The 24,764-nt window shown below is 33.9% G+C and overlaps 2 protein-coding genes across 5 annotated transcripts; one reads left to right on the top strand and one right to left on the bottom strand.

Annotated features, from left to right (window-relative positions):
- The first annotated feature begins 593 nt into the window (after nucleotides 1-593).
- Nucleotides 594-1,915, top strand: LOC131805123 (enoyl-CoA delta isomerase 1, mitochondrial-like). Of its 2 annotated transcripts, none has more exons than XM_059128382.1 (4): nucleotides 594-754; nucleotides 822-1,065; nucleotides 1,121-1,267; nucleotides 1,326-1,915. In XM_059128382.1, coding segments are annotated over exons 1-4 (858 nt in total). In that variant the 5' UTR covers nucleotides 594-752; the 3' UTR covers nucleotides 1,791-1,915. The 2 variants fall into 2 exon arrangements, with proteins under 2 accessions (XP_058984365.1, XP_058984364.1); XM_059128381.1 differs by having other exon boundaries at nucleotides 816-1,065.
- On the bottom strand, nucleotides 1,879-24,487 carry LOC101899756 (dynein regulatory complex subunit 3). Of its 3 annotated transcripts, XM_059128378.1 has the most exons (8): nucleotides 24,351-24,487; nucleotides 24,185-24,279; nucleotides 23,092-23,309; nucleotides 22,736-23,019; nucleotides 16,942-17,120; nucleotides 14,235-14,811; nucleotides 13,419-13,753; nucleotides 1,879-2,018 (listed from the first exon to the last, which is right to left on the bottom strand). In XM_059128378.1, exons 3-8 carry the CDS (start codon nucleotides 23,306-23,308, stop codon nucleotides 1,895-1,897), a joined length of 1,716 nt encoding a protein of 571 aa, XP_058984361.1. In that variant the 5' UTR covers nucleotide 23,309; nucleotides 24,185-24,279; nucleotides 24,351-24,487; the 3' UTR covers nucleotides 1,879-1,894. The 3 variants fall into 3 exon arrangements, with proteins under 3 accessions (XP_058984361.1, XP_058984363.1, XP_058984362.1); XM_059128380.1 differs by lacking the exons at nucleotides 1,879-2,018; nucleotides 13,419-13,753; nucleotides 24,351-24,487 and adding exons at nucleotides 13,766-13,974; nucleotides 14,036-14,127 and having other exon boundaries at nucleotides 24,185-24,342; XM_059128379.1 differs by lacking the exons at nucleotides 1,879-2,018; nucleotides 13,419-13,753; nucleotides 24,351-24,487 and adding an exon at nucleotides 13,766-14,127 and having other exon boundaries at nucleotides 24,185-24,342.
- Between the last annotated feature and the right edge of the window lie 277 nt (nucleotides 24,488-24,764).

Here is a 24,764-nt window from a genome sequence, read left to right as displayed (position 1 = left end):
GCACTAATGTCATAAAATGCCACCGTGTAAAGGCGCGAAGATTTACGCAGAAATTTTAAAAGAGAATTGATAAACATGCCAGCTAAAAATTGGACAGTGTAAAGGCAGTGTTACAGAAAATGCAGAGCTGGGAATGCTAATTTGAAATAAGGTTACCTTTATTTCATTGTACCATGAGATTATTTTTCAAAATTTAAAAGGCAAACACACATGGTAGAAGAATATAGGTAGACGCGTCGACACAGCTGCTTGGACAATGAACTGTCAAACCAATTTTGGAATTGAAAATGTTGAATGAAAAATTATTTAAATTTGTAAAAATTGTTGAAAAAACGCGAATTATAATAGCCTCCGAATGACGTAGTATATGAAAGTATAAAAAATCTACTTATATTTGAAAAAATACATTTAAATTTTTTTGACATATCAATGCTCCCAAGCGTTGATGCATCTACCTGTATTCTTCTGCCATGGCAAACACACGTGTGTTGTATTGAAACAATTAGTCGACAAACTGTGTAAAATTCAGAAACTATTCTCTCCACTATGCCGCCGGTGACTTCATATAGACTTTGATCTCTTTTATTAACCAGGGTCTTCTATACAACAAATAGTACGGATCGAGTATTGATCTTCGCTTTTCCCCTAACTCATTAAGATCGCTGATACTTGGCAACATTAGCAACTGTTTTGTTTGATTGTGCGGATATTTACGTCACAATAGAAATCTCTCTTGCTTGCAAACGGCTAAAATGTAAGTGTTGTTGCTCTTGTGAATTTGGTCAAAGTCCACTAGTAATTGGGAATTGTTTTAGGAACAGGGCGATGATTATGTCTGCTGCAAAGAACTTACTAACCAGATATGGTTCAACCAAGAACAACATTTATCGGTGCATGTCCACCGGTAAATTAACTACTGTTGATGTAAATGAGAAAAGTGGCGTTGCTGTTTTAACAATGAACCGCCTGCCGGTTAATGGCTTGAATCTGGAACTCTTACGAGACATTCGAAATGACATCGATGAAATAGAGGGCAACAAATGCCGCGGATTAATTTTGACCTCGGTAATGGATGCATTAAGTAGAAGGGAGAACGGTGTAACTGATGAATATTTTATAGGCTTCCAGTAGCGTATTTTCTGCCGGTTTGGATATTATGGAAATGTACAAACCTAACCAAGATAGACTTAAGGAGTTTTGGACCACATTGCAAGATACATGGCTAGCCTTGTATGGATCTAGCGTTCCCACAGCAGCAGCAATAAATGTAGGCAATGGCTTTGTACTCTTGTAATCGGTACATTCATATTCATATATTATTGTAGGGTCACTCTCCAGCAGGAGGCTGTCTTCTTGCCACTAGTTGTGAATATCGAGTTATGTTGCCAAAATTTACAATAGGACTGAATGAAACAAAACTCGGCATTGTGGCGCCCAAATGGTTTATGGCCACCTTCTGTAACGTTTTGCCCCGTCGCGTGGCTGAAATGGCTTTGACACAGGGCAAAATGTTCAGCAGCGAAGAAGCCCTTAAAGTTGGATTAGTCGACGAATTGGCACAATCAAAGGAAGAAGCTATAGAAAAATGCCAACAATTTTTTGCAACTTTTGCAAAAACAAACCCTTTTGCTCGGGCCATGACCAAACAACAATTTAGGTCTAAGGATTTACAACAGTTGGAAGATGAAAAAGCCCAGGACCTCGAAGCATTCTTATTTTTTGTCAATCAACCCAGTGTACAAAAAGGCCTGGGTATTTATTTGGACAGTCTGAAAGCTAAAACGAAGTAATTATTTACATTTATTAAGTACCTGTGTAAGAAAACAGTTTTTTTTTTAGAGTTTTTTTATGCATTTATTTAATATGAAAGGCATTTAAAAAAAATATATGATTCTTAATTTTCGTTGTTTTGCAATTCGTCTTGAACTTCCTGTTGAAGATTTTGTAAGTTTTCGGTTACAAGGTCTAAAAAGGTATTGATTTCCAAAATTTTTGCACGGTTTCTCTCCAGTTCATCCCTAAAAAAATATTTAGAAATTTATTTAGATTTTCAGCAAAAAAGATGTAAGTAATTATATTTTTGTATAATAAAAATAACTTATTAAGAGAGCGGAGACCGTGTTTCTTTGAAATTTGTTCATATTGCAACTGGTTAAAGATCACAACACATCTGTACAACCAATATAACAAGTTTTTGTTTTAGAATATTGGCAGCTATTTAAATACATTCTTTTGTCATGTTAAGCTCTTTATTACCTATTAAACGCCAAAGAAACATTAATGGTCAATTTTTGCTATCATCAATGCCAATGAGTATTTTATTTATTTCTGTCTTTACTCGAACAATAAACTCGTTCCTGGTTACGTTCGTCAGTACGATTTATTCAGTTATTTCTTTTCACTCAGTGATCAAGAAAGTGCAAGACTATTTTTCAATGGCTTTTAAATGTTTTTTTTTTTTCGAATATAATGTAAGAATTATTGTTGTAATATCTGAACAATCTGCATCAATGGATTGTAATGTCAGAACTACTATCAATCAAATGCAAATAAACAAAACAATTTGTTTCACTGTTTTTGAAAATTGAATAAATGAATAGTTATGTGTAGAGGTTTTTGGAACCGTCCACGGCCCTATGGGCTTGGCAACTGTGTTAATTGAATATAAATAAAAAAAGAGAAATGTCTACACTTCTTTCAAATTATTTTTTTTTCTAGATTTATTTCGCTACGAAAAGGGTAATTTATGTCCGTACATACGTTTTTATCACAACTGACATTGAATATTTTCTCAAAAATGTTCATATTATTGAAAAGAACACACAAGTGCACAAATTAATTTGACATCTTAAAAAAATTAAAAATCTATTGGTTTTAGTACCCTACCTTGGTTTCATCGTTCTGTGCTACATATGTGATGAAACTCCATTCGATTTGGATAATCGGAGTAGTGTATTGCTTTGTTCTTCGATATCATAATGGGAAAATCGGTTATCATAGTAAAAACTTTTACATTGTTGCAGTTCTGGAGCAGACCATATATTTGTGTTGTTATGCTTATGTTGCAGAATGATTTATGCTAATTATTGGCCTGTTCCAGAATTGCACGAAACCGATGTGTTCTTTATTTTATCGAAAAAATTCCGAAACTAGTTGATTCTTGCAGGTCCTGGAACAGGTCATATGTTATATTTTTATTGATTATTAATATCTATATTTTTATAATATTACTAGCTGGCCCGTTCCGCGTTGCCGGCCCGTAGTTTTAGTCTTTAATGCATAGTTTTTAAAGCATAATAATTCACAGATCTGACTCACATAATTGACACAATTTTTAATATAAATGATGTCTCGACTAAATATAATTAAATATGCATCGCAAAAATGTCATTACAGGTTCACGTAACGGGCGATTTATAGTGTTTCAAAAAACCTGATCCTATGTTTCACCCAGAGGTTTAACTTTGAGAGTTAAAAACCTAAACAATAATTACATATATTAAAAAGTATATATTAACTGTTTTTAATAGCCCCATGTAAAATGGTTCTCTACCCCCAAATCAGCCTAAGACAAATCGATTCGAAAATATAATCAAAACCCTCGAAATAGGTAAAATGAGGAGGTACTTTTATATGGGCGCTTCTCCGAAACATTGACATTGAAAAATTTCCCCAAACTGGTCTTCTGCATCCTTAGAAGCTAAGACGCCAAATAAAGGTAAAATCAATTGAAAAATATGAGCAAGACACTGGAAACAGCTGAAATCAGCGGATATCTTCATATAAGGGGTATACCATAGAATGGTCCTATTCTTATAATTATTTGTATTATTTCTAAAATCTCAAATTAGCAACATTTAAGGAATTTGAAAGGCGCTATATCATTTGAGGGGGGCTATATCACAATGTAGACGGACCTGGTACATCTATATATATAAAAATCAATTGTTGTTCGTTGGTAATGGAATCAGTTGAGAACGGCTGAACCGATTTCCATAATTTTTTTACAAACGTTCGTCATACCCCGAGTTAGGCTTTTAAAAATATTGACCACCCCTAGTTTTACGCCCACTATTGCGATTTATCTAAAATCCTTATATTTGCCAAATAATGAATACATAGGTTTTAAAAATTATTACACGACATACTGTTGACCTTCCCTCTAATCCTAAGTATTTATTTGGGGGCTGAGGAACAGGCCAATCCTACTTTTTAATCTATTTATAAACCAATTTTTGTTCGTTGGTAATTGGACCGGCTGGAACTATTTGGATATATTTTTTTTAAGTGTTCGTCCTACCCCGATTTAGGTTTTTTCGATTTATCTAAAATCTTAATATTTGCCAAAATCATGAAGATATATGTTCTACAGTTAGTATACGACGTAATCTTGACTCTCCCTCCAACCCTAGCCATCTGTTTGGGGTCAGAGGAATGGCCCACCTACTTCTTTAAATTTATATGTAAAAAATTTAAAATATATAGTAACACAACAGTTGAGAACGGCTAGGCCGATTTGACTCAAAGTTTGTTTTGGTTATTTGTAATTACAGTGGAAACGTTGTCAAGAAAGAACATTTTGAGACAAATCGCGGAACTGAAAAAATTGACTGTTTTATTATGATATGGAATTTTGTGTAGAATTGTTTGAGAATGCCTTTTGGAATTGAAAATTCTTATTGAAAAAAAAAAAAAACGAAAAAATCGAGAAAATTTGCATATTTTCTATATATGCTGTTATATGGTTGCCATACTCAAATTTTCAATTTTGATAAGATATGGAAATAATCCATCCAATGAGAACTCAAAATGTAAAATTCATTGGGACTTCAACCAGTGAAATACCGAATATGAAGAGGACTATATAAAATAGTGGAGTGAATTGAAAATAGAGTAAGAAAAGGTAAGGTTATACGGGCACTGTGCGCTATCGTCAGTAATTACACTGAGTCGCAGACAATCTTGGGGCTAGGAAATTTTTCGGCTGGTAAATAAAAATCCCAAAAAAAGGGGTTCCCGGATTTTAGCTATTGCCATGGTCTTGGTCACATTTTCAATCGATTTTGCCTTATTTGGCATTACATGTGTGTTAAGGTTACTTTTAAAGGTTCGGAAGAATTTTCCGAGGATATGAATCCCTTTCTTACTTAATTTTAAATTCGCTCCACTTTTTTGTATAGCCCGCATATTACAGTGCCTCTTCATATTCGGCATTTCACTGATTGCAGTCCCAATGAATTTTGCATTTTAAGTTCTCAATCAATTTCTTGGAGTTTTGGACCTCAGAATCGATAGTAATTTCCAAATTGAAATCCAATATGATGGCAATATGACTATAATTTAACTATCATAAATAAAGTATCATCGATTTATAAAAGTTAGGGACCCCATAAAGTATATTTGAGAGTAGAAATCTTTATTGATTAAATTATGTCCGTGTGCCTCTTCGTTCACCATCTGCAATTACGATAGAGGTCAACAAATTTAATATGCGTCTTTCAAACTTTGCACAGGTTTTTATATTATTGTTAGGATGATTGATGTTACAAAAGGTATATATTTATTCTCATTTAGATATAGCCCTCATATAATATTATCTTCTAATATTCGTCGTTTTCAAATCTCAGTTATCAGTACTATAAAGGTCTTAGCAATATTTTCCAAATCAAAAATAATTTAAGAATTCGTAACTTTTAGAAGATCATGGTATTTAGTTTTTACCAGTCAATTAAACTATACCCGATTGTGTATGCGGCCGTTCGTTCGTTGAAATCGCAATAAAGGCGAAATATTTAGGTTAATCTTTAAACTACAATATTCCTAGGAAGTTAAAATATATCCGATTCGTTTAGGTATAATAATACCACTAAAAATTCGTCCTTTTGCATGTTTTTGTTACAATTTCTACCGAATTATCTGTAAATTGACATTTAAAGTTTTCGTTATTGAGAAATCAATACCGACAACTGGCTACTACTGGTCCCCATTAGGCATAGCTTCAATTTAAAAGTTCGTTGAAAATTTTATTGTTTTGATGCTTTGAAAAGTATTTTTCAATCAAAATTGAAAATAGCAGCATTGGTATAGCAACCATTTAACGGCATTTATAGAAAATATGCAAAATTTCTCGATATTTTCGGTTTTTTTTTTCAATAAGAATTTTCAATTCCAAAAGGCATTTTGAAACTATTCTACACAAAACTCCATATAAAAATAGAAAAGTCAATGTTTTCATTTCCGTTATTTTTATAGAGACTTTTCTCAACATTTTCTCTCAGGAAAACGTTTTCACTGTAATTACAAATAACCAAAAGAAAATGTGAGTCAAATCGGCTTAGTCGTTCTCAATTGATGTGTTACTATACTTTTTCAAATTTTTTACATATAGATTTAAAGAAGTAGGTGTGACCAGTTCCTCTGACCCCAAACAGATACCTAGGGTTGGAGGGAGAGTCAAGATTACGTCGTATACTAACTGTATAAAAGATATCTTCATGATTTTGGAAAATATAAGGATTTTAGATAAATCGAAAAAATGGGCGCAAAATTGGGCGTGGTCACTTTTTCTTAGCATAAAAACCTAAATCGTGGTAGGACGAACATTTAAAAAAAAATATCCAAATACTTTTAGCTGGTCTCAAATGATTCAAATACCAACGAAGAACAATTGGTTTATATATAGATTAAAAAGTAGGCGTGGTCAGTTCTTTAGCCCCAAATAAACACTTAGGATTGGAGGCAAAGTCAACAGTATGTCGCGTAATAATTTTAAAACCGATATCTTCATTATTTGGCAAATATAAGGATTTTAGATAAATCGAAATAATGGGCGTAAAAGTAGGCGTGGTCAATATTTTTTTCTTTAAAAAACAAACTCGGCGTATGACGAACGTTTGTACAAAAAAATAATGCAAATCAGTCAAGTCGTTCTCAACTGATTCCATTACCAACGAACAACAATTGATTTAATGTAAACACATTATAATATCCCCAAGAGCCAACTTATGAAACAAATTTTGTCCTGTTTGGCTATTGAAATCATGACATTTGGCACAATAGGTTGTATTGTGTGTAGGATATTTGGTATTGAAAATGATACCGGGACGTTTTAACAAGGCATTACATTGTGTACGTGATAAAGCGATCCATTTAATATCCTCGGATTTGGTAAACCTAGTGGACTTAAATTGGCAATTCCATTGCAAATACATCATATATATATATATATATATATATATATATATATATATATATATATATATATATATATATATATATATATATATATATATATATATATATATATATATATATATATATATATATATATAGCTCCCATACATATTGTTCATCCGATTTGTTGAATTTGCTCTGCATAGCCGTAATGTGGACTCCGTAGTAACGATATTCGGGGCAATATATCAAATACAGCTCAGAAATACCTTTGTGAAATTTTATCGAGTTCGGTTCAGATTTAGATATGGCTCTCATATATATCTATCCGATTTCAAGATAATTCTGCACCAAATGGATAATACAAGCCCGAATTAAAAAAGCGCAAATGTCTCGACAAATTTAGTAGAAATCGATTCAGAGGAGAATATTCCTTCCATATATTAGTTCCTTTGGACTTTTTATTATCACTATAATCATAGTTGGTATGATTTAATTCTTACAAATTCCCCATTAAAAACTTTATTTGTTATGTAAGGCTCTACTAAATATGCAATGTGGTGTAGGGTAACATGAAGTCGGCTTTAAGACTTTCTTTACTGGTTATTGTTTGGTAACGTTCGCTGTCCCGTTATAAAAGGGTCAGAGCTCAGAAGAAGACGGTTAATAAGATCTGTGTTTGTTGAAACACGAGACTTTTTTCGGGTATGATTTAGTCGAAATTTTTTTATATCTTTGTTTCTAGACTCCACGGCCTCCTCCTATAATTATCTTATCTATACAATGACAAATTTCTAAAGTCGGGTGCATGTATTAAAATTTTATGAACTGTGGGTGGAAGATAGTGCCATGGATATCTATTTGTTAACTCTTTAGTAGTTTCCAGTGCAATGGCCTTAAATTTTTCGGTATTAATCAGAAGACAATGCTTGCAACATTATTGAACACCCCTCAATTATATCCTTATCAATCCCAAACAACAAAAACATATTCTATGTCACTAGCACCATAGAACTGACAAAATTGCAGCTAAGTCACTTCAGTATATTAGGCATAACATACAAATCTGACAAAATCTGAAAGTTAAATTAGCACGCCATTACTAATGGCGTGAAAAAAATCACATTGGAGGATTCAGGGGGGAAAACAATTACAACTTTACCTGAAATCCAATTTTATTTTCAAAATTAATCTTAAAGGCAACTCAGATCACTCACATCTTCTATATTATACACAACTACTAAACACACAAATTACTGCACTAAAATAAGTCAATACCTTGCTTTTCAATAATAATGCCAAGATTTGTCATTTTAAAATGTATTTAATTTTGTAATACAGTTCTATTTTTACTCCAATTTTTCACTGATCCCACTGAAAAAAGCATTTCTCTTTTTTGATGCTATTCTCGAAGTGGGCCGTTAGAATGAAGTCAAGATAATTATGTTTTCTAAAAAGCTTAACCTTGAATATCTGATTTTCATTTTTTGAATTTTATTTATATTTTCATTAAAATCACACATTTGATTGGATTTCGTGTTGTTTTGATGTGCGAAACAATGTTGTTGCCTCTTTGAAAATAAACACAAAATGAAATTGTATGCGACATGCCCACAAACATTACAATCGGTTGGTACAACATGTCAAATATCAAAAAATTTTGATTTTTCATACAACCGAGACACAACTTCGTACAACCGGGCCACAAACGATACAATCTTGAATACAACCTCTCCCAGTTGTACAAGCAGTTGTAACGTGTGTGGCTTGCATAACGTATACTTCCGCCAGAGCTGCATGACGATTTTCGAAATCATATTTCAAAAATTATAAATATACTAGCTGGCCCGGTCTGCGTTGCCGGCCCGTACTTTTAGTCTTTAACGTATATTTTTTAAAGCATAATAAATCACAGAGCTGAGTTATGTAAGTGGCACAATTTTTATTATAAGTAATAATTCCATAGTAATTTCTAAATAGAAAAATATTCATGGCAAAAATTATAATAGATGTTCATCTACCGTTGGTTTTAAATATTTGGAATAGCCTGCTCTTATTTTTCAGCTATGGGCTTTAATTTGAGTTTCAACAACCTGTATGATATAGAACATCTATAATAGCCCCATGTGAAAACTCAGCTCCATTTTGATATTGTAAAGAGCTTGTCAACATTTTCTTTTCAAATTAGCTGTACTTTGGAATTGTTATTTCCAAGGTTTAGAATACCGTACTGCGTGGTATTTAGTTTTGTCCACCTCATAATTGAGGGCAGAATAATTTCAGAATAGTCAAAGATAATTACTCTTTTACACCCATTACCGTAAGAATGGAATTTATTTATTTTTGTCATTTAAATTGTGCGTTGGAGACCCCATAAATTCCATATTTTTCATCATAGTATAATTCAATGACGATAAAAAAAAATTCGGTCCAGTGTTGCTTTCAAGTATTCTAAATTTTTTTATATGTTTTCCAAAATTTCCGAATGTGTCCCAGTTTGAGAATTTGGAGTTTATTTCATATAGACGTACATCCCTAAATCTAAATTCTGAACTAATGTTCTCTTGGGGGTTACAAATTCAATAGAATATAACATTTTTTTTCCTGACCACACATTGGTTAAGAAAGTGGACTTGTGTCCACTTATGTGTACCCCATAATGTGGGGACTATACTTAAATAAATGGCTATGTGACAATTATCTATAAGATGGTTTTCTACCCTAGCCTAAAAACTATTTTTAAGCCAAATCAATTGATGAACGTGTCAAGATTAAGATAGGCCCTACTCCGAAAATTAAAATTTTTTTGTTTATTAGAAGCAAAGATGCTAAATAAAGGCCAAAAAAAAAATTAAAAATGAATAGCTTAAACCATATGATGGTTATACCAAAACGTGATCATTCTTTGCAAGGTTTGCTTCTCAAATTACCAACATTTGTCGAAATTAGTATGAAAAAAATATACTTAAAATGTAAAATATATTTGAAATCGGGTTTTACCTTTATCCTGGGGTTATGACCCATATCATAACCTCCAAGAGCGATTTAAGGTATCTTGAAAGGTTAGGAAGGAATCCATTTCATACTAAATGTCCAATTCGCTCTACTATTTTGCACCACTTATATTCGGTATTTCACAGATGCAGTCACAATGAATTTTACATTTTGAGTTCTCATGGGACGGATTATTGTCATAGAAGAAGTAGGTCCACGTTTAGAATTGAGCCTCATAACGCTTTGTCGGTCATTTTTGTTTGTTTAAATGTGTTCGCGTTTTTCAGCCGAAGCACAATGTAGGTCATGGAATTGAAAGCTAAATGTCAATTTAAGCATGAAAGATCGCCATTTAATATGGTATTGCGTACCATCCGAAATTGTATGAACTCTTAAAATCCGTCATGAGTTATAAGAGTAGTAACTGACATACTTTCTTTTATATGGTGAAAATAATTCTTTATTTTGTTCGCAAAAAAGATTGAATTCAATATGATATGATATATAAAATTGACAAAAAAGCAAATTGAAAAAAGAAAAAAAACTTCAACTTGTTCGCTGATTTTTACAGCAAATGCTTAGAGGTCCTTACGAAATTCGTCAATTGAATGTACTATTATTTTGAAATTCGATTCCATTAATTTTTTTTTAATTTTACCTCGATTTTAAAAAAGTTATTAAAATATTGATTTTTGTTCAGCTTATTATCTTCTGAAATGATATTATTCGTATAATTCCACAAAAATACATAAAATCGATAATTAACAGTTTTGTCCGTTTATACTCCCCAAAAAGACTACACATCATATCGGCACAATTTTGGTTATAAGTAATGACGCCATTATAATTACTCCAATTTTGATTATAAGTAATGACTTGATTATGAGTAATGACTCCATGACTAAATATAAATTAATATTCATGGCAAAAATTATAATTACCGTCGGTTTTAGATATTTTGAATAGCCAGATCTTATTTATCAGCTATAGGCTTTAATTTAAGTGTTGAATACCTATATGACAAAGAACATCTATAATAGCCCCATGTGAAAATTCAGCTCAATTTTTGATGTTGTAAAAAGCATTCAAATGAGCTATAATTTGAAATTTGTATCTCCAACACTTAAAATCCCGTACTGCGTGTTATTCAGTTTTGTCCACCTCATACTTGAAGGCAGAATGTTGTCAGAATAGCCAAAAAAATACTCTTTTGCTCCGAGTACCGTAAGATGGGCATTAATTGTTTGTCATTTAAATTGTGCGGTGGAGATCCAATAAAGTTGCTTTATAATTTCGTATTTTTTTCATGTTTCTGCCACAATTTCCGACTGAATGAGTCCCAGATTGACATTTCGGAGTTTATTTCATATAGACATACATCCCAAATCTACGTTCCCAACCAATATTCTCTTGGGGGTTACAAATTAAATAGAATACCAAATTTTCTTTTCTGACCACACATTGGTTGGGAAAGTGGACTTGGGGGTATACTAATGTGGGGACTATACTTAAATAAATTGCTATGAGGATAATTATCTGTAAGATGATTTTCTACCCCAGGGTTTATTACCCCAGGTAGCCTCAAGACTAAGATGCGCACTTTTCCGAAAAATAAAAATTTATAAGAAGAGGTTTTCTTCCCCCTTACAAACAAAGATGTCAAATAAGGGCCAAAAAATGAAAAAAGTGACCAGGACCCCGAAAATACCTTAAATCATATGATGGTGATACCAAAACGTGATAATTTTTTGTAAAGATGGTTTCTTCTTAAATTACCAACATAAGCTAAAATTAGTACGAAAAATATGGTTAAAATGTAGAATATACTTGAAATCGGGTTGTTCCGTTATCAGGTTTTATGATCAATATCATGACCTGGCAAAGCGATTAAAGGTATCTTGAATGTTTAGGTAGAATTTCTATTTTGCGTTCTTTATAGTCGGTATTTGACTGATTGCAGTCCCAATGTATTTTGCATGTTGTGTTCTCATTTGACAATTTATTGTCATATGAAAGAAGCAGGTCCACTTTTTGAAATTAACCCCATAACGCTTCTTTGGTCATTTTTGTTTGTTTAAATGGGTTCGCATCTTCCAGCTGAAGCACGATGTAGGTCCTGGAGTAGAAAGCATTTAACATCGTATTGCGCCCTTATTTCATTTTTAATATTATTCATTCAGAATTCAATCCAATAACAAATGTACACTTCAATATAGAAAAAAAAAGAAAAAGAATCTTCAACTGGTTCGCTGATTTTTTGCTGCAAATTTTTAAAGATCCCTACGAAGTTTGTCGGTAGAATGTACTATTATTTTGAAATTCGATTCCATTGAAAAATTGTCGATTTTTCCCGATTTTAGAATTTTCATATAAAGCGACAACGGATAAAATTGTTATTTATAGATTTTATGTATTTATTGGGTATTACGAATAAGTACATAAAATCATTAAATAACAGTTTTATCCGTTGTGGCTTTATACTACCCAAAAAAAACCTACAATTCATATTAGAATTCCAAAAAAAAAAAAAAAAAAAAACAAAAAAACACTACAAATGTACATTCGAAAATAGTAAGTCAAAATGGAAAAAAATATGCAATATAAAACATTACTATTGTGTATTTTAAAAGTCAAAATGAAAATGTTCAAATTTCATATTTTTACGCGATTTTTTTTTTTGGATTTTATTCTTTTCTGCCAAGAGGCAATTCCGAATTTGTCTAAATCATTAAAATTATCATTAATCATTAATTAATTATTATTATAAAATTATTATAAATTAAATCAGACCGGCGATCTTTATGTTATAAGAGTAGTAACTAACACAACTATCTTTTACATATAGAGAGATAGATTTAAAAGTAGGCGCGTTCCTCAGCCCCTAAATAAGTACTTAGGGTTGGATGGAAAGCCAACAGCATCTCGTGTAATAATTCTCAAACCGATATCTTCACTATTTTGGCAAATATAAAGATTTTAGATAAATCGTAATAGTGGGCGTAAAAGGAGGCGTGGTCAATATTTTTTCTTTAAAAACCTAGCTCGGGGTATGACGAAAGTTTGTACAAAAATTTATGCAAATCGGTCCAGCCGTTTCCAACTGATTCCGTTACCAACAAACAAAAATTGATTTTTATATATATAGATATTTGAAATGTGATTCTCGTTCGCATTCACTTGCGTAGCGTCACACAGAAAGAGGTCCTAAGATATGACACTTTTATATAGCTAACCAGGTATTTGATACTTACTTGTTTAATTCGCAAATCATATTTTCAACAAACTCCTTGCTCCTTTGTATTAGCCGATCTTCTCGTTCATCAATTTTTTGAGTATGTGTATCTTTCATACCAGCTATCAGATTACCAATAGCCTCTCGATCTTCGATACATATTCTAAGTGGATCTGGAATGCTCTTTATGTCCTGCATTGCCAATTTTGTAGCTATGAAACGGGAAACAATTTCGTTCAGATTCTCCGAGAAATGTACCGCAACATCACGCAGTTGGCCGAAATGAGTTTGAGCTTGTTCCACAAACTTTGCTATCATTTCTTGCATTTTTCGTTGAAAATTTATTGTTGTTTCCTAGAATTGTTTTTAATTTAGATCGAGTTATTTTTAGTTAGATCAGAACGCAAGCAGACTTAAAAAATCATTTTTTAATGCTTCAACAACCCAGTTGTTAAAAAAATTATTCTAATTCAAATAAAAGTTAACAAGATTGCAGGGAAAGGGTTGTTGTAATATGTTTATTGCATTAACCATTAAAAAAGCTGTAAGTGTGGCCGGGCTGAATTTTGAATACCCTGCAAATGCGAAACTTGAAAAAAAAATCGGTGAATAATGTAGCTAAAATTATCAAAATACCGAATATTGGGAGGTGCCGTTATATGGGGGCCATACGAAGACGTGGATCTGCACAGACAATTTTCTGTCATAGACTGTAGTATTATATTAGGCTGTAGTGTGACATTTCGCATTACGTTCGAATATTCGCAACAATTATTAATCACACTACATAGTTTTAAATTTTATGGTCTGGGTAATGGTTTCAAATCGAACTTACTTCGGTTGCCTCGTGTAGCTGCAATTCTTGACTCATCAGTTGTTGCCAAACATTGTTGACCGTATCGTCGAACTGCGTGGTTATACGATCCAATGTGTCCCTTTGTTTGATGACTTCTTCATTTTCGGCATCATCGCCACGCATCAGTCGTGCTTCGATAATCCTGTGGCAAGAAATAGCTTCTTCGAATAAAGTGTCTTTGTATTTCGAGAAATCTTCAAGGATTTTGTGACCCATTTGTTGAATTTCGAGATGACCTTGTTCGATACTTTGATGAAATTTGTCAATTTCTCGTTGACGCTCATCGTACTTTTCTAAGCCTAGCTTGTAGATCTCTTGGGTTAATTCGAATATATCATTGCCATACTCTTCGGCCAAATCGTTAGCAGCTTCTCCAATCATCATTAAAATTCGTCCGTCCTCGTCACCATTCCACAAGGATTCGTACAGTTGGTGTTCGTTTAAGTGTTCGACGAAACTTACCGATAACCTCTTCGCGTTCTCCTCTTCTCTTAGCTTTTGTGAGCGTGCCTGTAACTCCATTTCTTCATTGGTCTCTATTTCACGAAGTTCTCGGCTAAAAAGTTAATATTGGTATATACATTTATCGGTTAAAACTTGTGATATAGCAACAATACAAAGTATAGGTATAGACCTTAATAATCTTTTGAACACGCCTATAAGTAAATCATTCGCATTTGAGGATTTGTAGAATTGTTTTTGAAAATTGAAATTAATTTAAAAATTCCCACTAAAGTGTTTCTATTTCAAAAATATACTTTTTTGAAATTTGTTTCATTAAATTGAAAGACAATTAATAAAAGTTCGTCAACGTTTCAAATGGGAATTTGTCATTTAGGTGTATCAATCTGAAAATTTGAAACATAACATGGAGAAATTTTGGAATTTTCAAAAAATAAAATCCGTTAAAAATTCTGCTAAAATCTTAAAAATACCGAATGTAGCCGTATATTAGGGTCTATACGACGACGTGGACCTGCATAGGCAATTTTTGTCACAAGCTATTACAATATTCAAATGCGAAACTTGAAAAAAATCTCTTTATAATGTAGCTAAAATCATCAAAATACCGAATATCGGGGGGTACCGTTATATGGGGGCTATACAAAGACGTGGACCTGCACAAACTATTTTCTGTCAAGGGCTGTAGTATTCATTACGAACATCAAATTCTAAGTTTGAAATAGTTCCGGTAAATAGTGTCGCTAAAATCATCAAAATACCGAATATCGGGGGTACCGTTATATGGGGGCTATACGAAGACGTGGACCTGAACAAACAATTTTCTGTCATAGGCTGTAGTATTCATTACGAACTTCAAATGCCAAATTTGAAACTATTCCGGTAAATAGTGTCGCTAAAATCGTCAAAATACCGAATATCGGAGGGTACCGTTATATGGGGGTTATACGAAGACGTGGACCTGCACAAACAATTTTTTTGTCAAAGGCTGTGGTATTCATTACGAACTTCAAATACTAAGTTTGAAATAGTTCCGGCAAATAGTGTCGCTAAAATCATGAAAATACCGAATAACGGGGGGTACCGTTATATGGGGGCTATACGAATACGTGGACCTGTACAGACAATTATCTGTCATAGGCTGTAGTATCTATTACAAACTTCAAATGCGAAATTTTAAACAATTCCGGAAAATAATGTCGCTAAAATCATTAAAATTCCGAATATCGTGGGGTACCGTGATATGGGGGCTATACGAAGACGTGGACCTGCACAAACAATTTTCTGTCATAGGCTGTAGTATCCATTACGAACTTCAAATTCTAAGTTTGAAATAGTTCCGGTAAATAGTGTCGCTAAAATCATCAAAACACCGAATATCGGGGGTACCGTTATATGTGGGCTATACAAAGACGTGGACCTGAACAAACAATTTTCTGTCATAGGCTGTAGTATCTATTACGAACTTCAAATGCGAAATTTGAAACAATTCCGGTAAATAATGTCGCTAAAATCATCAAAATACCGAATATCGGGGGTACCGCTATATGGGGGCTATACGAAGGCGTGGATCTGCACAGAAAATTTTCTGTCATAGGCTGTAGTATCCATTACGAACTTCAAATACCAAATTTGAAACTATTCCGGTAAATAGTGTCGCTAAAATCATCAAAATACCGAATATCGGGGGGTACCGTTATATGGGGGCTGTACGAAGACGTGGATCTGCACAAACAATTTTCTGTCATAGGCTGTACTATTCATTATGAAATTCAAATACCATCTTTGAAAAACGTTCCGGCAAATAATGTCGCTAAAATCATTTAAATACCGAATATCATGGGGTACCGTTATATGGGGGCTATACGAAGACGTGGACCTACATGGTCCATTTTAAATACCAAAAGTCCTGCAGACATAATACACATTTGAGTAAAATTTTATCAACCTATTTTATTTCGTTGGATGCTAGAGTGATTTCCACAGACGGACGGACATTGATAAATCGACATAGAATTACTTTGTGGGGTCTAACGGAATGACAAACTTAATATTCCCTCCATACTATGGTGGATGGTATAAAAAAAGATTGAAACTAAAAACAAACCGTATTTCCCTAAAATACAAGAAAAATGGAAATTAAAACACGAAACACTATATGCAGAGTACACCATGAGACCAATTCCACCTTTTTTCTTACTTTTACTCCTCAATTTGTACTTACTAGAAGCGTCTTCTTGCACTTTCTCTTTGTTCGTCTCCAATAGCCACATATTCGTAATACTTTAGTTTGGGCAGAATAGCAGCTATATAATCACTTAGAGAGAATTCCGATTCTTGCGCTAAAGGATTGCCTTCTAGATTAAGGACTTTCAAATTAGGTAGGAACCGAAAACGTTCGATCTGAAAAATAAAAATGTTGTTTTATTTTCTTAAATATATTAACTACAAAATCTTAGTGCAGTTCTCTAAACAAAATATGTTTTAAACAGGTCTTTCTATTGTAGGTGAGATATAATCTGTTAGGGAGTTTCGGGGTTGTGACATTTTGCACTTTTCAATGTTGTCCATTTGATGTTTTTTAAATAACTCGCTCAAATATGGAATCTAGATATTTCTTGACTGTGTTTGGAGGATCTTTCGGGTGTGTGGTTTTATTTAGTTGTTGACGCGTTAGATAAAAAAGAAAAACAAAAGAAAATGGAAACGAAAAAACTGGCAGACGTTGAGATGGCACAAGTGACACGACAGTTAATTCGTCAAAAAGAAGGCCCTAGTCAACAACCCGTTATGCCGTTTGACTGGCAGCAACCTTGTCTCCGTATGGAAGTGATCAATCAATCCTTAGAAAATCGTGAAAAAGCAACATCTCTTTTAAATTGAGACCAAACTGCGTGTATAAATATTATCTAATGTGGTGTCGCTGTTGCTTAACGGCGAAAAAGTTTCTGCACCATTGCCGTTGGAGTTTTGTTAAGTATAACAGCTAATTCTTCTTTTTTAGGCAACAAATATGTTCACATTGCCCTGCCGTGGAATTTTATATCAAAGAGTGTATACCTATTGTATATCAAGAAATGGAATTAAATCACAAAACGTCGTATCGTATTTGACACTAGTAGTATACTAGAGTTAAATCAAGTGAGTTTTGCTGCTACCTGTAATAATTATACCATGTATAAGCAGTTTATTAAATTATTTATATATTAATTTTTAATTTAGAAATAATCTAAAATATCATCAATATTTTAGTATACAGATTGAGATAAAAAAGTGCAACAAAGTCAAACGCCATATTTTTTACATTTTTATACCCTCCACCATAGTATGGAGGGTATATTAAGTTTGTCATTCCGTTTGTAACACCTCGAAATGGATATTCAGCCTAAGACAGAAAATCGGTCTTCAAGGTCCACGTCTTCGTATAGCCCCTATATTCAGTATTTTGATGATTTTAGCGACATTATTTACCGGAATTGTTTCAAATTTGGTATTTGAAGTTCGTAATGGATACTACAGCCTATGTCAGTCTTTGCAGGTCCACGTATGGTACCTCCCTATATTCGGTATTTTATTTATTTTAGCAACATTATAAACATATTTTTTTCAATTTAAGCATTTTAATATTATAATAGCTTACGACAAAAGTTGCCTTTGCAGGTCCACGTCGTCGTATATACCCTAATATACGGCTACATTCGGTATTTTTAAGATTTTAACAGAAATTTTTTTTCATGGATTTTATTTTTTTGAAAATTGCCAAATTTGTACCTAATGGTGGAGGGCATTCAAAGTTCGGCCCGGCCAAACTTACAACTTTTTTACTTTTTTTTTTTTAATTTTATTGAATGAAAGAAACAGCATCAAATTTTAGACTAAGTTTAGATTTGTTAGAATTGTTCACCTTTGGCACGAATTATGGCCTTCAATCTGTCAATGAAACCGTCACACGCTGCCCGAATGTTGCTCTGCTGTATTTTGGCCCATTTCCGGCGAAGCGCTTGCTTGAGCTGATTGAGGCAAGGCTTTAATACAACCTTCAGAATATTTTCGGTATAATATTCGGCGTTTATTTTGATGCCACGGTCGATTAATACGAGTGAAGATCGACCATCGGCTGTTATGGCGGCTCACACCATCACCATGGCCGGCGCTTGAGTTCTGGTGGCCAACCGATGGTGCACATTTTCAGCTGACATCTTTGGCAAGTAAACACGATGATTTTGTTTGTTTGCAAACTGCTGGTCAACGAATGTTTTCTAATCGGAGAAAACCAAATTCGCCTGTTCACCACCTTTGGCCAAGCGAAGCAACTATTTAGCTCGTCTGGTGTAGGTTCTTGCACTTTTTGGAATGTCAATGGCTTTACCCCGAGCTCATTTTTCAATATTTGCCAAATTTAATATTGCGATATGTTCAGCTCACGAGCCATTTTTCGGCCACTGTGACGCGGGATTCGATCAAGTTGCTTTTTTACTTTTCGAACCATTTCTGCTGATGTTGCTGTTTTCTTCCGACCACTTCCGTGACGTCGGGCTACGCTACGAGACTCAAAAGATTTATTCAACGATAGCCACTTGTGGGTTTCCAGCCAAATATAAAGAAATCACGCTATCACGCTTGAATTCCTTCACGAATAATTTTTTTCTGGAAGATTCCATTGTAAACAATATAATGAGCTGTCACTGGAATAATTTAACCAGCTGTCGGACGAGTGGCTTAGAAATGACAGCCTTCTGAAGTTGGTTGCAGTTTTTTCATCTCACCCTGTATTTGCTCCATGTAAAGTATAACACCGCTACCTAATACCAGACATGTGCCCTCGACGTTTTTCACTGTGACTTGGCAATAAAAATTTTTCAACATTGTGTAAATTGAAATGAAAATATATTTAAACATTGTTTGGAGCTTATCTTTTTTTGTAAATTGTAAAAATTGTAGTAATGTATTTCTTTACTCTTCCGGAGTTCTTGTTTGCCCTCAGTAGCCGGTAGTCGTTTCTTTTCATTTTCTCTACATCTTCGTGCTCTAGACTAAATGAGCCTCATGTGTGGCTGCTGGAAATTTGTAGATTTCCATTATTGCTACAGTGGGGGATGGGAGGATGCCATTTTATTAACTTAATTTGCAAGCAAGAATGATCTCTTTCTTGTGAATGTGGGCTATACCATGGCTCAATAAGAATGGTTGCTCAACTCCAAAGAAACTAGAAAAATGCAACACTGAGCTGGAGTCTTATAGTGTCAAATAGACTTGTAAATATGCAACTGTAGGCTTTGTTTATTTTTATTTTTTTAACAAAATTCTTATATTGGGAAAAAACCCCGAGAAACAAGAATGGAATATCGGGGTTATTCCACGAGATGGAATCTAAAATAGTAAGACCATTCAGTTTTTTTAATTTGCAACCAAATCTAAATAATTTCAATTTATTGTAGGTATTTTTTATTAAAAACAATACACATACATACACAAAATGTATATATGTTTTGACATAATAAGGACACCAAAAAAAAAAAAAGTAAAAAAGCTGAAAGTTCGGCCGGCCGAACCATTTGGAACGTCATGTGGCCATTTGGAACGTCATGTGGCCATTTGGAACGAATTTAGCAATTCTCAAAAACAATAAAATCCGTTAAAAATTCTGTAAAAATCTTAAAAATACCGAATGTTGCTGTTACATTAGGGTACATGGACCTGCATGCAGGTAACTTTTGTCAAAAGATATTACAATATTCAAATGCGAAACTTAAAAAAATCGGTGAATAATGTAGTAGCTGCACAGACAATTTTCTGTCATAGGCTGTAGTATTTATTTCAAACACCAAATTTAAAAGATATATATATATATATATATATATATATATATATATATATATATATATATATATATATATATATATATACACTTTGTAAAATACATATTTCGAGGTGTTACAAACGGAATGACAAACTTAATATACCCTCCATACTATGATAGAGGGTATAAAAATTGTATTGGGGGTAGCTTTGTAATTGTGCCATGGTCTATAACATTTTAGCTTCTATAGAGTAAAGAACAAAATTCAAAAAAGCCCTTATAATATCCTCAGCCATATGGCTAGAGACGGTATATAATATATAAGTGCTACTCCATCAAGTACCTCCCCCATAAAGGGTCAACATTATGAATAATTATAACTTTTATAAAATGTGATGTAAGAGTCCGGTTGTCTTCAAAAAACACTCATCACAACATTTTTATTAACCCAAGGTCTAGTGTAAAGATGGAATATATCGGTCCACTCCTTCTGGTACTTCCCCCACCAGGTTCAACATTTTCAATATCCACGAAGCTCATTAAACGTGAAATGGCACATCTCAATATTTCTATTAACACAATATCTGCTATAAAGATGGTAGAAATCGAACCATTCAATCTGTTACCTCCCCCATAAAGGTTCAAAGTTTTGAATAACAAAAACGATTATAAAATCGGAAAAAGGCATTCGGTTGTCTTCATATTTCACACATCCCATTTTTTCTACTAACACAAGATCTGCTGTGAAGATGGGATATGTCGATCCACTCCTTCTGGTACCTCCCCCACAATGGGTCAACATTTTGAATACCCATGAAGCTCATAAAACGCAAAATTAACATTCGATTCCATTCAGACTCTTTCTTCTGGTACCTCCCCCACAAAGGCCAATGTTCGATTATTTAAATATATGTTGACTTCTATTATGTTTATTCAAATTTTTGACACGCTATGGAGTAGGTTCTGAAGAAATGGGCCAATATTATCCTAAATAAATATGATACAAATATTGTGACGTGCCAGGTTTGGACTATATTGGTTACTTCCTTCACTTTATGTGAGATATGTGATAATTTGTAGAAAATGTTAAAATGCGCGCAAGGTACCAGTGCAGTCGACCGAAGTCTTCCATTTTCATACATCATCTAATACAGATAAATATATTGGTATGGGCAAAAGTACCAAGGGAAGGTACCAGAAGGAGTGGGCCGATGTATCCCATATTCACACCAGACCTTGTTAATAAAACATTGTGATTACGTTACATTTTATAAGAGCTATAATTATTAAAAATGTTGACGCTTTGTGGGAAAAGTACTTGATGGAGTGCACTGATATTGTCCATTTTCGCTTAACCTAGCACGGATGCAAATATTAGGATTTGGAGCAAAATGGGATTATCCTTTCTCTTTCAGTGCAGTATAATATATTGTTTTTTTTCGACCTTTTTTTGTGGGGGGGGGGGGGGGGGTGGGTGTACCAGAATGATCGGACCGATATTGTCCATCTCAAAACTCGATCTAAGTTTGATAATAGCTCTACCGAGAGTTATCGCGCGCACCAGCCAGGCAGACGGACGGAGGGTATACATCTGTCGACATAACCGACTGATGCTTGTTTACTTTTCCAATAGAACTTTAAAAGAAAAATTGTAACTTTGATGTGTATATATCTACTTTACAACATATTTATATATTTTTTAGATGCGGAGTTCGATATTATTTTAGGTTAATTCTGCATAAATCAGACTTCCCAACAAATTTTAATAGTTTTCCACATTGATCAAAAGTACAAAAGCTTTGAGGAGTTCAGAGAATATTGAACGTTGTACGCCCAATTCCAATACAAAATAGGTATTATGTTTCGGAATTGGAGTTAGTCCTAAAATGGCTCGAAGTCTCTTCATACATATCGGGAGATATCCAGAATATTTCTTATATGACTTCCATCTATAATTTATCTCTTAAAACGTCATTTACCTATGGAATATGTGTTTTATCATTCGATACACACGAAATGTGGCCCATCGAAGTTTTCAAAAATATTAGAATCAGTCTCAGGTAAGGAGCGAAAATTTGCAATATCGGCCTACTTCTTCTCTCTTTATAAACACACATAAGGATGTTAGTCCCAACTCGGCACATCACAATTTGTGCAAACGAGGGCCAAAGCATTCCCAAGGGGATATTTTTAATGTCAAAATATTTTCATTACTTACACCTTCCGGGGAGCTGATAAGATTATTGCCAATGCTTAGTATAACCAGTTTTTCCAGATTATCAAGATTTTCTATTTTTACTATGAGGTTACTGAACAGCGACAATACTTCCAAATTGACCAGCTTCTCCAGATTCTCAATGCGCTCTATATAGTTGAAACTTAAATCGAGTTCTTTTAGATTCACGAGCATGTCAAGATGTTCGATTGTTTCGATTTTATTACAATTCAGTGACAACTTTGTGAGGTTTGGCAGCATCCATAAGTGGTCAATGCGCAATATATCTGAAAAAAAAAAAATCAGATGCCTAATTTAGTCCCTGATTAATTGGGTATCAAGAAAATATTCGGCTTTACTTTTGAAATCCAGTCGTAATGAAGCTATACGGTCGTATACAACTGGTTCGATGCGATGCAGTCTTGATTCTTCGCCTTTATAGCCTTCCTCCAAATAGGCTGCCTCTATCATCTCTCTAGTTATTATACCAGGTTCTACCTCAGAGTAGACAATATCTTCCAGCGGGCTGCGATTTGTATCATTCTTGTCGTTGTCATTGCGGCTTTCTTTCATCATTCTGGAGGAGATACAAAAATGATGTAAAATGTATGTAACGTCACAACAACTCTCAGCGAATTGCATGGCCGAAACACCAAAACAGAGAATAATTTCCATTCATCTCTAAAGACCGCAAAAATAGTTATTATTAGAGCGAACAAGTTAAAAAGCAACTAAGTTCGGCCGGTCCAAACTTTTAATACCCTCCAAAATTTGGAAGAAACTTGAAAATTAAAAAAATCCAAAATATACCGCTTAAATGAAACCCGCTATATATGAGGGCTATACAAAGACGTGGACCGGCATGAGTAATTTTTTGTCATGGGCTGTATTACCCATTATGAACCTCAAATACGAAATGTGATAAGGTGAATAATGTCGTTATGGGGGCTATACGAAGACGTGGACCGACATGACCCATTTACGAACTTAACCTGCCTACTGACAACATACGAACGTGTTCTACATTTTAGTCTCCTATCCCAATCCGTTAGAAAGGTAGCGTGATTACAACAGATAGACGGACAGACAGACAGTCCAACGTCACTAAATCAACTTAGAATTTTTAGCTGATCCAGAATATACATATTTTATAGGGACTATCATGAGCATTTCGAGGAGTTACAATCGGAATGACAAAGCTAATATACCCTCCATAGAATGGTGGAGAATATAAAAAGCTTTGTTATTCAAAATAAAAGTCTCAAGTGTAGTATTCCCGCAAAAAATCCAACACCTACTGGTGGCGTTTCCCATATGTTCCTTCCACTATTGAACCTTATATCTGACATTTTATAATCTTTAGTCGTCGAAATATAAATTTTCAAAAATATTCAATTGTAAAGATCTCGCTTTAGGGAAACCTTATCACCAGACCGTAAAAAATCTCTGTACCTTTGAACGGATGCCTGTTCTCAGCTTAATATGCACACTGATTTCACCAACAACACAACGGACTGTGAACAATTTGCTGCAGCTTCTAACCAGAACTGAAAATAAAATTTAACTTTTTTTATATTTTTATTGACAGCTTTAAAAAAAAGAAACGATTATCGAATACTTGTTGTGTCTGCTTTTGTGATCCGTGGACAATTAGCTCATTAAAAATGTTAGACGTTTCCATGGTTACAATGGGCAATATTCACCCCGAATTGCTTGGACATTGTGACGTTTGTTGGCGGCCGTTTACTTCTATTTGCCGTAAAACCGGTTGATGGAGCGGAGCAGGTGCATTTTTTTACCCTTACAGGATTTGACACAAGTTTTTGAGTTACTCACTCGGTGAACAGGCGGTCGCGAGGGTTTCATTGGAGGTCCGGTGGGAAGTGGCACGCACGAACCCTAGACTGTTATTTAGAGTTCGTTTTTTGTCCTTAGACAGCGGTCCTTCCGCTCTGTGTAGTTTTGTTGTGTGGTATGTTTAAACGTTGGTGCATGTCTACGTATATTTGTGTGCGTGTGTGTATCTGTGTGT

Source organism: Musca domestica, unplaced genomic scaffold (genome assembly GCF_030504385.1).
Source record: "Musca domestica strain aabys unplaced genomic scaffold, Musca_domestica.polishedcontigs.V.1.1 5, whole genome shotgun sequence".
Classification (NCBI taxonomy): Eukaryota; Metazoa; Arthropoda; class Insecta; order Diptera; family Muscidae; genus Musca; species Musca domestica.
The sequence above is the reverse complement of the archived record's forward strand: the minus strand, read 5'-3'. Positions and strand labels throughout refer to the sequence as shown.

Bases quoted from the DNA above. Each gene is read 5' to 3' on its own strand.
- LOC101899756 (XM_059128378.1), bottom strand. From the start codon at position 23,308: ATGATGAAAGAAAGCCGCAATGACAACGACAAGAATGATACAAATCGC. The intron at 13,754-14,234 runs GTAAGTTCGATT...AAACAATTCTAG, and splicing joins AGCTACACGAGGCAACCGAA to GAAACAACAATAAATTTTCA. The intron at 2,019-13,418 runs GTAAGTATCAAA...ATATTTTTTTAG, and splicing joins ATGATTTGCGAATTAAACAA to GGATGAACTGGAGAGAAACC.
- LOC131805123 (XM_059128381.1), top strand. The intron at 1,066-1,120 runs GTAATGGATGCA...AATATTTTATAG, and splicing joins GCGGATTAATTTTGACCTCG to GCTTCCAGTAGCGTATTTTC. The intron at 1,268-1,325 runs GTAGGCAATGGC...ATATTATTGTAG, and splicing joins CCACAGCAGCAGCAATAAAT to GGTCACTCTCCAGCAGGAGG.